This window comes from Lepidochelys kempii, chromosome 15 (assembly GCF_965140285.1).
Source record: "Lepidochelys kempii isolate rLepKem1 chromosome 15, rLepKem1.hap1, whole genome shotgun sequence".
NCBI classification, from domain to species: Eukaryota; Metazoa; Chordata; order Testudines; family Cheloniidae; genus Lepidochelys; species Lepidochelys kempii.
In genome coordinates, this window is record NC_136394.1 from 17,705,179 (window position 1) to 17,718,052 (window position 12,874).

The window sequence follows — 12,874 nt, forward strand, 5'->3', positions numbered from 1 at the left end:
AGGTAAACACACCAGCACAAACTGGATATGAGTTTTGGAAAGCCATTTTTGATGTATAGGGCTGAGTGGATAATACAAGCAGTGGACACCACAATCAAATTCTACTATATTTTAAGAATCGTGATGACAAAGCATACACATGTCTACAGTGCCCTTGTTTTAATCACTTGATCAGGGACAGTTCCTATAAACTAAAAATATCTATAATAAAAATGTATTCAGCGCAGTGGTTTCTATTAGGACTCATTAGTTATCACACATCTGATCATATTGAACAGAACTTTAGTTATATCCCAAATGTTGTAGCTGGGAATTAAAGCATCAGGTTACATATGCCAAAGAAGTGCAATGTGTGTATTGTGCAACGTAATGTCTTACCTGCTAGAAATACTGTCTCTCCGACTCCGCACTTCCCCATTCACTTCCTGCTCCTGGGCATGATGCTCTGCTGCTGCAGCCTGCAATACTTCCCTGATGGAAGGAAATTGCCCCACTCCATCTGGAGGGATCTCCTGGCCATTTACTGTACATGAAATGCCCTGTTTGCCTTCTGCATTCAATAAAATGCTATACGTCCCCCTTCCTGACACACTGCTGTAGGTAGAGCTGTCACTCTCATTTCCATCCAGCCTTATTCCTAAATCACTTCCGTCAATCTCTGAAACACTGTCTCCTGCTATGGAGGAATTTTCCAGTCGGTCGTCTGTTTCAGAGCGGAGACAGATCTCAGATACTACAGAAGTCAGACCACTTCTATTCTCCTTTAGAGACCCACCAGATGCATCGGCAGTCACAAAATTCCTAGTAGCATTTCCAGGATCTGAATTTTCAGTTCTGTAATCAGCCAAGGACCGGATCTTACTTGACTTGGAAGATTTGGAGCTTCTTCTCTCTTTTGAAGGGGCTGGAAGTCCCAGGCTGCCCAGTTTTGGCCCCCTTGGGACACTGGTCCGCAAGAAGGAGTACTCTTTTGTCATAGCTACAGTGCTGGCCCTTGGCAAGATTTCTGGATTTAACATCAGCTCCGGATCTAGTGTACTAGAGGGCCGGTTTTTGGTTGTAGAGTAGCTGGACTAAAAGAAATCAGAAGCGAACAATAAATTCTAGAAGACTACACTTAAACTCGCATCAATTTTTTCTTATCATTGTATTTAGAAAGCTGTAAAAGGTTCATTTTTCTTTTATAACAGCACTTGGACTTATGTAGCATTTCACGAACAAGCTTCTCTTAATAGCTAGTTAACCCAGTCCTGGCTGACATTTGGATATGGAGGAGAGCTAACTGATTGAGTCTCAATCCAGACACAGTGAAGGTAATCTAGGTAAACTGTGAAAACTAATCAGAAGATATTGCAAAAGAGTACTTTAACAACTGTATAAAGGCTTCAGCCTCTAAATAATTATATTTAAAACTTTCCAAAATTTTTCAAGGTTTTTTTTTTTGTATTATGAGAAGACAAAGAAAAGAATATGGATTTTTCAGATACTTTTCAGAACATCTATGATTTAGATGTGGGCGGGCATTTAAAAACAATATTATGGAAAGTCAGTTAATGGGGATTAATTATATTTAGTATCTCCTAAAAAAGTGAAACTGCAAAGCTTTAAACTTTAAAATACTCTCTCTTTACAATAATATATATACACACTAATATATCAGATTTGCACATTCTACTTACAGCATGCAATTCTATGTTGACACTAGATAAATCAAATGCAATTATATTGATTACATAAATATACAATTAAATGCTCAAAAATACTAGATTAAAATGTCACATTATGAGATAAATGTATAAAAGCAAAGAGACTCAGTTTAGAAATAACCAAAAGTATTATGAGCACAAGGTCAATTTAGTATTACCCAAATATGAACTGTAGAATCCTTTACTCAGGACTTATCTCCAAAGGGTTTAATCTTCCCTGCGTACTCCTCTCCATCCATCTTCTTCCTTCTCCAATTCTCTGTCTCCTGGATTACCTCCTTCTCCCACCTGCTCCTCCCATTCCCCCCACACTATACCCCTACACTCTTTTTTGTAAATCAAGGAAATAAAACATGCCAATCATTCTCTTGATCTTGCTGCCCCCAGTCCTGCAAACACAACTATTTGTAACTTTATGCATGTTAGGAGTCTCATTTGAGTTTAATGGGACTACTTACATGGTAAATTATGTTCAGGTTTAGACTGCACCTGTCATCATGGAATCATGGCCTTTGCTTGGATATTGTGTACCTTTCCCCCAGGCTTCATCTATTTTTGTATTTGAGATTGTAAGCTCTTTGAGTAGGAGCCATGTCTTCCTGTCTGTTAGTACAGAGTAAAATTTACTAACAGTATCTAGCAGAACGGAGCCCTAGTCCTCAGTGTGGGCTATGGACTCTACTGCACTATAAACAAATAATAAAGTATGTATATATAGTGGTATGATGAAACGTGTACAGTTTTTGCAGATGGTGCCTAAATGGAAATCTCGCATTGTACACTTTTGAAGAGAGCAGTGGCAGTTTACTCAGATCTATGCTTTTCTTAACAAGGGATTGTAAAATTTGTTGTTTTTTTTAAACATTTCTACTAGTCCAACCATATATTATTGTTCTTCACACTAGATTTTCCAATTTATCATCAAAAAACCTAGAAGCAGCAATTTCTTTGTGAAATTCCTAGCAAGTGAGGGAAGACACTCAAAGTTGTGGACTACGGTAAATAGGATACCATAATATATAAAACAAATAATCATTCCAACCTCAGGAAAAATATATAGGACCAAATTCTTCCTCCAATTACTCTAGTGGTACCCTGCAGCCTTCATGGATTATCATGATGCAACTGAAGGCAAAATTTGGCACATACAGAAGAGAATTAGAAAAATACATTTTCCTGGCTAGACGTTATTGAATGCGTACAGCCAAGAAACAGACAGTTTAGGGCAGGTATGGCTTCATTTTCCTAGCTTTCCACCTACACAGAGATCACCTAGAAACAGAGGATCTGCTACAAGGTGCTTACTCTTTCTTGGTGCCTTTTTACTCTGTACTGTTTGAGCTGCTCTTCCAGACGCCTTCTTGCCTGAAGTCTGATTTGTTCCTCTTTCTCCAATGGGAGCGAAGACGCAGATGAACCTATGTACAAAAGTTACCTCTAAAGTCACTCAGAAAACTTCAAAAGGCAAACAACACAAAAAGGGTGGAAAATATCCCTACATCAACCCCTTCTCCCATCAGCAACATGTACACAACATTCATGCTTAAGCAGAGCATGCATCATTCTCAAGGACAGCCCTTTAGCATGCAGCTCAGGAATACTCCCCCATCTTCCAAAATGTCCTTGTGTAAGCATTGAGATTACAGTGCTCAATTAAATCATTTTATATTTACAAATGCCACAATTCTTTCAAGTGATCTGAGACAAAACCTTCCACAGTAAGAGCAAGAACACTTTTACCATCTAAATCCCACCTGCTTTAGAACTCGAATTCTGACAGAATGAAGGAAATAGGCAAAAATCTATTCAGTTTCTAGTCCCATCCCTCAGAGGCTAGCGTAAGGTTGTTCCCTACAGTACATCTTCTTGAATTTTGTCCAGTTTAGTATTAAATATGTGATGCAGCTCCTCTTACTTCCCTTGAGAGACTATTCTAGTCTAAGGGCTTGTCTACACTTACCGGGGGGATCATTGAGTGGCGGTCGATGCATCGGTGGTCGATTTAGCAGCTCTAGTGAAAACCCACTAAATCAACTGTTTCAGAGTAACAGCCGTGTTAGTCTGTATTCGCAAAAAGAAAAGGAGTACTTGTGGCACCTTAGAGACTAACCAATTTAACGAAATCTAATGAAAGCTCATGCTCAAATAAATTGGTTAGTCTCTAAGGTGCCACAAGTACTCCTTTTCTTAAATCAACTGTAGATCACTCTCCCATCGACTCCTGTACTCCACCAGATCAAGAACAGTAGGGGAAGTCGACAGGAGAGCATCTCCTGTCCATATCATGTAGCGTGGATCCTGCGGTAAGTAGAGCTAAGCTACGTCGATTTGAGTTACACTATTCACGTAACTCAAATTGTGTAGCTTAGATCGAATTTCCCTTGTAGTGTAGACAAGGCCTAAGACATCCCACTGTAAGAAACTTCTGCTATTATTTAACCTAAAATTGTCATTTTCTCAGTGTCATTCCATTACTCCCGAAGTGGGACAGACTAGGGCAATTTAGCTTCCTATCCACTATAATGTGCAGGTCAATAGAACAACCAAACTTGTTAAATGTTAAGGCACATGCTTTACTGGGAGCAGAGAGTGGTTTATTGCAAAAATGAATTTTAGTCCAAGCTTAAGTGATTCTGCAGACACGCTCAGAGAAAAAAAGCTTTAGGCAGCAAAAGAAGCAGGGGCTCTACAGTAAACAGATGCTTACACAATTCAGTTTCTTGCATGGGAAGACTTAGTTTGAGTGACTGCAAAGCTTCTTTTCTAAGAACTATTCCCTCAGCACTAGTTCCCTGAGACTTCCTTAGGTTGTCATGGAAACCAGCCACACCTGGAGAGTCTTGACCATGTGGACTGCTGGTTGATTCAAAAGACAAAGGGAGGTCAGGATAGAGTGCCTCTGGTCCATTCTGGTAAGTGTCCCGTTTGCTGTTTATCTCCAGACTTTCTCCTTCATTTGGCACTTTGTTGGCATTAATACTAGTTGCTGAAAAGAAAGTTACATTGCATTAATTCACACTGGCAGCTATAAGTCCTCCCATTCAACCCTGCACACACTTCCAAAACCAAATCCAACAAATTAATAGGATTGGTTTTTGGACTGTAAGAATGTCTACAAATTGCTATGATTTCTACTTCAAAGAGAAATTAGATGGAGGAAGTTTATTTCTCCATTCAGAACAAGCAGATATACTTTGCACTCCTATTATGCCCTACATCAGAGGATCTCAAAGGGCATCAAAAGCATTAACTAAGCCCCTTCCCAACAACCTTGTTAGTCAAGTATCATCCCAGTTCTCAGATGCATCATATGTATACAGCACAATAGACAACATGAACCAAAATAATGAAGCAAGAAAATACAAAACAGAAGTCACCCAATTAATTTTTATTAGATTTCATATATAACGCAAAAAGAACTAACCTAAATCTGGACCTCATCCCTGTTTGGCGGTGTCTATATGCATTTTACATGAGGAAAAAAATACATCCTCAATTCAAGCATAACACTTATATATAAAATATACAAATTTATATTTTAAAGACCTCCATCTTGCTTCTCTGCTTGATGGAGCAAAGATGTACATTTAAGACACGGTTGTGGCAGAACTTCATGATTAATTTTAAGACACATGTTTCTAGATCGCTCGAGAAAAAAAAATCTATCCAAAAGGAAGTTGAAATAGCCACCCGGCTGGTACAGTTTATTCAAAAACGTTTATGTGAACAAACAGAGCTGAAAAAAACTTGTGCTAAAATAGAATTGTTTCTGCTGCTTACTTCTGACACACACTCATCTTTTCAGAAAGGAGGGCTGTTATTGATAACGTACAGAAACTAAATATAAGCAAATAGATCACAATGATTAAAGAAAGTGGTTCTTTTTCCACTTGGATATGAAAGTTACTGCTTAGCTATGAAATACTTTTGGCATAAAACGGGATCATTTCAAGCACCAGATAAGGAAGAAGGGAAGTTATACAAAAATCAAGGAACAATAATAATACTCAGATGTGGTAACCTTTAAAGCACCTCTCTGAAGTTAAATAAGATACATTGGGGGGGCAGGGGGGATTCAAGTAGGGCAGTGCTTTTGTTTTGTTACATAAAAACTGGTCTTCTCATTTAGTATGGTCAAATTACACTTTAGAAGAGTTTTAAAATGAAAAGACAGTAAACAAATGAATATACTGATTCAAGATACAAAGATTAACTAAAAAAAATGAAGCACACACTATAATCCACTTGGAGTAAATTAGGATATAGTGAAACTCCGTTTATAGAGTATTGCCCATTTGTTTGAGATTTACTGCAGGGTGATACTTGTATTTCCAATTATAACGAACCACTGCTTACCAAGAAAATGTCTTGTTGTAAAGGGCTTCACTGCGTTTCGTGTTAACTAAGGTCATGGGCCATGCAGTTTGTGGTAAGATGGAACCAAATTCCATGACAACATCCCTGGAATCTTTAGGGCCTAGTCTGTCCTAGAAAAGGTTTCCCAGTATAGTTATACTAGCAAGATACATACCTATAAAAGAGTGCTTTTTGCCAAAATAGCTGATAGCAGTTCCTCAAACAAATCAAATTGTACTTGCAAAAGCATTTTTTGCTGATATAATTATCTACATATTATTTTCCCCCAGTATAGAAACGTTATAACACACCCCCCCCCAAAAAAACCCCACCACACCTGAACAAAAACGTCTAGTGCTGATCTGCCAACATTCTGATGCAACATACTTACATAAGAACAGCCATACTGGGTCAGACCAAAGGTCCATCTAGCTCAGTATCCTGTCTTCTGATAGTGACCAATGCCAGGTGCCCCAGAGGGAATGAACAGAACAGGTAATCATCAAGTGATCCATCCACTGTCACCCATTCCCAGCTTCTGGCAAACAGGCTAGGGACACCATCCCTGCCTATCATGGCTAACAGCCATTGATGGACCTATCCTCCAGAAATTTATCTAGTTCTTTTTTGAACCCTTTTATAGTCTTGGTCTTCACAACATCATACTTGAAATTCTTCAGACATTTTCATTTAAATATAATCAATGGAGGTTTGCATTGAACTAAATATTAAAATAAACACCACAAAAACACTACAACAGCCCATGTTATTGGTTTTTATATTAAAAAAATTATACTGGTGCTGTTTCAGTTTTTGATATGTCTCAGATTTTTGTATTGGGAATGCATAACTGCATCAGAAGTTGTGAAGAGGAAAGATCCATTTTGAAAGCTATGTTGGGACATGGGAGGCAATTTGGCATGTTAGCTGACTATTTCTCCTGTGATGGTGAGTAGTGAAATAGCTATGTCACTTATAGGCTTCAGCCACAACGCCTCAGAAATGACTGGGCAGTTCAAATCTTTGAGCGACTGTTTCAGCCTGTCTTTCTCAATCTGCAGACAACGCTGCATCAATTTACATCTGTTTCATGATTTAAAGGTTATCCTCAACCATAAAAAAAAAAAGTGTTAAAAATACATTAAAAAAAAAAAGATTCTGGAGCATAATTCTCAGCATGGGAATGATTTTATGACAAATTCTATAGCCACAGAATACACAGGACACTATATGCTATTGCCAATGTTCTTTAGTGACAGTAATTTTGATATATGTCTGCAATTTGCTGAAAGCACCGGAAAGTATAATTAAATAGATTAAAAACAAGAGAAAAAGCATGCTACTTACAAGCTATGATTGTTAGGAAGATGCTTGACAGAGATAAGGACAGGAAACAGTTAAATTTTAACTTCATGCAAGATGAATGATTCATCTTATGATTATACCCTGGCAATCAGATACAAGGCTGTCTGACAAATGCAAATAAAGGCTCTGGGCTCCCCTTGTTGTAGCTGTATGACCAAAAAAACAAAAACAAAAAACAAAAACAACCAGAACTGTATAGGTGGAAACTGTAACATACATTAATTACTCAACCATTTCCAACCAACACTAAATCAGTTCCACATATGCATATTAGGTTCACTAATGGCTGTTAGCAAAGATGATCAGGAATGCAACCCCATGCTCTGGGTGTTCCTGGCCATTGATTGCCAGAAGCTGGCAGTGGACAACAGGAGATGGATCACTCGATGATTGCCTGTTCTGTTCATTCCCTCTGAAGGCCCAGGCACTGGCCATTGTCAGAAGACGGGATACTAGGCTATATGGACCATTGGTCTGACCCAGTATGGCCGTTCTTATGTTCAACAATAAATCTTTATGCTAAGGAGGCCTATTTAGGTAAGCACATTATTAAACTTCTTGTGAACAAGTGCAAAATTTTCTACTTCATTATTTCGTAAAATGGAACAGTTTGTGGATTATGCTAAAACTGGAAAAAAGCACTCTTTTTCTAGAATAAGAGAGTATTCACACATGGAGTTATGCCAGAATAGCTATTCCATAATAACTCCAGGTGTAGACAAGCCCTTAAGGATCCTACCACTTTTAATGTCAGCAGAAGAGAAATATAACACAGATTGAGCAGTCCCTATCATAATTAATTGGTTTTAATTAATGGCTTTAAAAACAAAATTTAGAAGCAGTTTTTAAATTAAAAAGTTGGAATTCTTCTGAATTTCTAAGACAGATGGGTTGTAGTAGTCACAAGACATTCTGTAGTATTATACAGCAAAATACACTACTGATTCCAACAAAATAATGGTCAATGTCTTGTATGACAAAATCATGAGTGAAAGAGAGACCTTATAATCAGAAAGAGATTCAATTCTTATGAAACAACTTACTGTTAATTTCAGCTCCTTCGGTTGGCATATCTGATTTGGCCTTATAATTCAGCCGTTCTTCTGAACTGTGAGAAGCCCCATTGCTAGCTCTGTTCTCCAACAGGGCATCTTGCTGAACAGATGACGAGTCCATGGTAAGAATGACCCAGATCCAGGGAAATTAATTCTTCTGAATAATTTGCCTCCAAGTGAACTACCAAGTCCGGATTGTCTCCATCAGCAGCAGTGCTATTCGAGATGTCATACAGGAGCACAATAGTGGGCTTTTCTTTCGTTGGTTTACAGTAGGCAGCTCAGAAATTCCAGGAGGTCATAAAATATCCTGGAGTAAAAAAAAGCAGTTACCAAGATGCTACATTCACTGGAAACAAATACATTTATTTAAAAAACATATTCACAACTTTGAAGATACCAGATAGACAGTAAGTAGCACTTACAAATTGCTCTTCACCTACTCAATCCATTTACTTCAATGTACAGATCAGGTATGAAATGATAGTGCAGACAATAATCCACTGTCCTGGACAATGAATACATTATTTACTAACATATTTCTCAACTTTTACAGTACAAAGACCTGTGCAAGCCTACAGAAATTGGTTCTGCACCCAGACAATTGATTTAAGATCATTATACAAAAGTCCTTTTTAATGTAAATATATATTTTAAACCTGGTATCAGCTCCAATAAACTAGAAGTATGTAATCAGTGGTCACTCATTCCTGACCATATTTCCCTAAAGGAAAACGGGTCATCGCATTGGGGCTCTCTCAAACCTGCACCCCGCCCCCATCCAATGCAGGGCTGGCCCAGGCCCCCCCACCCAGGGCTGACTGCTTGCTCAAGCCCCATGAACTTTCCTCTGCACACACCCTTTGGTGGTCGTGCACCATTTTTTGGCAAAACTGGGCATGATGATCAGTTGGCAAGAGCAAACCTGCCCAGTTTTGCCAAAAAAGTCAGGATGTCCAGGACAAGGCTTAAAAAGGGAACCATCCCAGCCAAAATGGGACATATGGTCACCCTACTCATTAATAATCTGGACTCCTGTGCTGTATTTTTCATTTTGGGGAGTTATTCCAGTTGAAGTCTGTTATTTTACCTGTATGAATGCAAATAGTGGCTTGAATTTAACTTTTTATTTAAATCATGACACTATTGTTTATTCAGTTGTAGCTCAGGTTCCTGCACAGCAAACAACACATATAACTTTGCAGGAACATGACCTACTAATTACAGCTTGTGTTGACAGTCAAAATGAAAGTTAGCTGCCAGTCAAGGCTGGCCTTCTCTTAGGGCAAGGCTACAGAGGATTTCCTAACAAAAAACACTGCATTCTGCCAATGATATGTCAAACAGCCAAATGTTTAAATATGGGTCAAGACATAAACTGATAATTTGTTAAATTATAAAGATAATATTGCATTCATTTAAATTACCAATAGGCTAATTAAATATAAAGTGTAGAAGATTACAAAAAACAAGACACTAAAAAGCATTTGACTAAAGAGCAAAATTTTAGCTAACAGTGTAAAAACTGTTAAAAGTGTAAATTACACTTCCACACACAATCAAATAATTTGAGCAATTTAGCCTTCTATTCCCTCTCCATCTCCAGAGAGTACATCTGAGGTGCCACACCACTTGATCTCTTGGTGATAAGAGCAATGGTGTAAAGGGAAAAATATAACCACATTTAAGACCAGATCCTGCAGTCAAGAAGGTAAAACTCTCACTGAAATCAATAGAAATTTAACATGCACAGGACTGGACTTAGTGTTATCCCAATACCAAAGAGCCTTGTCTATATCACATGGATAACAAAGAGGCAATGACCCTAGAGAGCCAGCAGCTAATCCACGCCTATTTTCACAACAGGTGTCTGGACTGGGGTAGGCATTTTAGGATGGAATTTCCCTCCACAAAAGAGAAATATGCATACATTACAAATAACCGCTGACTTTTTAAAGTTACATATAACTCTAACTTAAACTTGAGTAATAGCTGCTACCAGTGCTGACATCACAACAGATACTGTACATAGAACAAGTCATAAGGGGATCCTGACTGTAGCAATAGGGTAAAGAGAGTTTACGATCACCATAGTTACACCTTACACAATCCAGTCTGACTACTTTAGATGATTTGTCACACATTCCTAGCAATAACAAATACCCGTGTCTGCCCTCTACCTAAACATTCACGTTGCACAGAGAGACTTTTAAAACGTAGCAAAATATAACAACAAAGTTTGTACAAAGGGCTGTGTCTATACAGTCCTAAGGCTCTTCCTTGTTCCTAATCATATAAAGTCATCACATTTTGACTTCTAATTGCTATTAAAGTCCATTATAAATTATCTCTTTATAACATACCCATCACAGGCTCCCATCAGACACCTTACACAGAAAGGAGCAGTGTTGGAGGGGAGTGTATAGCCAGCACTAAGAGCGCAGGCGTTCACTAAACCCAAAACCCCAAAAGAACCCATTTTAGTAAAAGCACAACACAGCCGGACACCCTGAGAAACTTAAAACTTATGCCTATGGTTATCGGAGGCAGAGAAAAACAAGCGTCAAGAAGCATAAGCTAGGGACACCAAGGATGACAGAAGTCTTCTATCTGACTCCGAGACAGGAGGCTGGAGGTTAGGAAAAAAGAGATGGCACAATACTATTCCGCACTGACATCGCACCTTGCATCCACCACAACCCCAAAGAAACTAGAGACGCTCAGCACCACCGAGCCACCCACCGCTTGGCCTTGGCGCCGGTGCGGGGAAGAAGGTTTAACCTCCACACAGGGCAGGCAGGAAGGTGTCCACGAGGACTGACACGCCCCGCACCAACGGCACGGGGTTTAATTCGCCTACCTGGGACACACAACGCGCTGGCCTGAAGCCCCCAAGGACGCTGAGCGAGATCCCGGCCTGCCCAGCCCACAAACCCCCCACCCAGCCCAGCCCAAGCCAGAGCTCAGACCACCACCCCCCGCCCCGTCCAGGCCACAGCCCAGACCCGGCCCGTCCAGCCCAGAGCCCCAGCCCAAGCCAGACTCCCCGGCGCCGGCCCACCCAGGACCCCCGGCCCTTCCCTGTGGGGACTCGGGGCCCAGCGCTCCGCCCCCGCCCACGGGACCCCCAGCAGGCCCCGTCCCCTCCCCACAGACCTGACAGCTCCCGACGGGCTCCGTCCTCCAGCTGCCAGCCCGAGACGTGGCGCCGCCGCCGCCTCAGCCGGGGGAGGGGGAGCGGTGCAGCGCGTTTCTCCTCCCCCGCCGGGAGGGCAGGCCGCGGGGGCCCGGAGTGGCGCCGATCCCCGCCGGGTCTGTCTCCCTCGCACACCCCGACCCTGCTTCCCCCGACTGGGGGCGTCCGCGGCTCGGGCAGCGGGGGGCAGCGGGGCCGGGCGGAACGGCTGAGGGGGCCGCTGTTTCCCAGCTGCGGGGACGGGCTTTGCCGGCGACCTTCCGGGATCGGAAGTGGGAGGGCGGCCCTCGCCTTGTTGTTTGCCTTGGTGCCGCTGGCGGCGGGCTGGTTTAGTGTTACCCCCGCCCTCCCTGCCTGTGTCACGGCATATCCCGGTGGAGGGCCTCGCGCTGTGACAGCTCCGTCTTTTCCCGCCTGCTCCTCCCGTGCAGCGTTATCATGGGGCCGTAGGCTCTCTGTGGTTAATGGTGACACGAGTGTATTCTCTCATGCCAGGAATCAGGGCTTCCCCCGAGTCATGTGAGTGGAAACCCCCTTGCACAGGACATGTAAAACGAGGGGGGTGGACTTGCTCCCTCCATCAGTGGTCACAGTAGTGGAAATCCTCTGGATTAGAATTCATACACGCCGAGCAGTCAGATCCCTGCATCCCATGAAGTGAGCTGGAGCTCAGGAAAGCTCATGCTCAAGTAAATTTGTTAGTCTCTAAGGTGCCACAAGTCCTCCTTATCCCTGCCTTTGTAAGTGTGTGTGTAATAGCACAGCCTCCTCTGCAAATGCCTAAGGGTGGCAACTAATTTACATGAATTTGGGCAACCTCCTAGGGCACACATCAGCTTTCACTCTGCCTGCCAATCAGTCGCCCCTCGACAAGGTAGATTTGGGCTCTAGCCGTCATTGCAGTCATTTTCTTTGTTTATGTAGGATTTCTTTTGAATGCTGGATTACATAAGAGAATAAGAACGGCCATCCTGGGTCAGACCAAACAAAGGTCCATCTATCTCAGTATCCTGTCTTCTGACTGTGGCCAATGCCAGGTGCTTCAGAGGAAAGGAATAGAACAGGTGATCATCAAGTGATCCATCCCCTGTCACCCATACCCAGCTTCTGACAAACAGGCTAGGGACACCATCCGTGCCTATCCTGGCTAATAGCCATTGATGGACCTATCCTCCATGAATTTATCTGGTTCTTTT

At 41.5% G+C, this 12,874-nt stretch overlaps 1 protein-coding gene across 4 annotated transcripts in view; it reads right to left on the reverse strand.

Moving 5' to 3' along the window:
* GOLGA3 (golgin A3) overlaps positions 1-11,864 on the reverse strand; it is a 38,352-nt gene extending 26,488 nt beyond the window's left edge. For 2 of the 4 annotated variants that reach the window (XR_012155013.2, XM_073312448.2), the window contains exons 1-5: positions 11,639-11,863; positions 8,471-8,792; positions 4,414-4,692; positions 3,012-3,124; positions 379-1,073 (exon numbers count right to left, since the gene is read on the reverse strand). Coding sequence is in view for 3 of the 4 variants with exons in the window: in XM_073312448.2 (XP_073168549.1) it covers positions 379-1,073; positions 3,012-3,124; positions 4,414-4,692; positions 8,471-8,603 (1,220 nt within the window). In the remaining variant the exon portion in view is untranslated. Of the gene's footprint in view, positions 1-378; positions 1,074-3,011; positions 3,125-4,413; positions 4,693-8,470; positions 8,793-11,638 lie in introns of all 4 variants that reach the window. The other 2 variants (XM_073312449.2, XM_073312450.2) reach the window with 2 other exon arrangements.
* Positions 11,865-12,874: the final 1,010 nt, after the last annotated feature.